This window comes from Trypanosoma rangeli (assembly GCF_003719475.1).
Source record: "Trypanosoma rangeli strain AM80 chromosome Unknown Tra_15.4_contig_00587, whole genome shotgun sequence".
Lineage (NCBI taxonomy): Eukaryota > Euglenozoa > Kinetoplastea > Trypanosomatida > Trypanosomatidae > Trypanosoma > Trypanosoma rangeli.
Genome location: NW_021706315.1, coordinates 3,338 through 4,277, shown reverse-complemented (window position 1 = coordinate 4,277; position 940 = coordinate 3,338). Strand labels below are relative to the sequence as shown.

Sequence of the window (940 nt, the reverse complement as noted above, 5' to 3'; positions counted from 1 at the left end):
GCACATTGGAGACATTGGAGAGCATATTGAACTCTGAAAACTGATTGAACGAAAACCCAAGGGCGTGCCCAATCTCGTGCGTTGTAATACGAACAGCTTCATCAGTGGCCCTTACGTGCCGCGGGTTGAAGTTTACGACGCCAGCGCACGGGCGTCCGTCCTTTAGAGTGGCGCATACATCCGCCACTGCAACGAATTCCCTACCTAGGAAAGCGTCGACGTAGAGGATCATGTCGGCGCCGCTCACGCCGATGGTGTGGTGCCAGGAAGGGATGGTGAAATTGCTGCACGGCCCTAGACCATGATCTGGCATGGGCATACGGATGGTATCTTCTACAGGCTTCACGGACAGACGATCGGTGTGCATCTTAATTGCTGCCGGGAGGAGTTGCTTCAAAATAATGTCCTTCTTCGCCTCCGTCAAAATAATGTCCTCTGTGCATTTCACCCTTCTGCCATCGGGCATGCTCACATCCCCCCACTGCGGCACAGTGCCTCGACGGATCGTACATGTCCTTCGCGGACACTTTGATGCGGATCGGGGCCCACTCACTCCCCACGCCTTGTGCGGCGACAGTGTACGCCTGCATCGCGCCCTGTCCTCTGCGCGGCACATCACGCACCACCGCAGTCGCCGGCGGCCACCTCCCCCTATCATCTCGTCAAACCCCCAGCGGTGCTTCCGGGCAGGAGCGACGGCGAGGCACCCACCGGCGCAACACACCAACAGCAGCAAAAACACCGCCAGTGGGAGAAACGGCGTGCTGCGGCGTGGCTGGCACATCGCCTGAATAAACTGCCCGTGTTGCTTCCGTTTGAACATCAGCAGCGGCATTATTAGTGGTGGCAGTAGTAGCAGTAGTAGTGGTGGCGCAGGCCTTTTAGGCGGGGAAAATAAAAAATAAAAAACAAAAATAAAAGAAAAAAGAGCAAAAGACTT

General features: G+C 55.9%; 1 protein-coding gene across 1 annotated transcript, besides 2 other annotated features; it reads right to left on the bottom strand.

The window, feature by feature from the left end:
• Nucleotide 1: 1 nt before the first annotated feature.
• Nucleotides 2-823, bottom strand: TraAM80_09454 (leishmanolysin; the record flags this gene model as incomplete). Its single annotated transcript, XM_029386135.1, has 1 exon — nt 2-823. A coding segment is annotated over one exon (822 nt), but the record flags the coding sequence as incomplete, so codon positions are not given.
• Nucleotides 824-835: 12 nt separating this feature from the next.
• Nucleotides 836-869: a microsatellite.
• Nucleotides 870-891: 22 nt separating this feature from the next.
• Nucleotides 892-935: a microsatellite.
• Between the last annotated feature and the right edge of the window lie 5 nt (nt 936-940).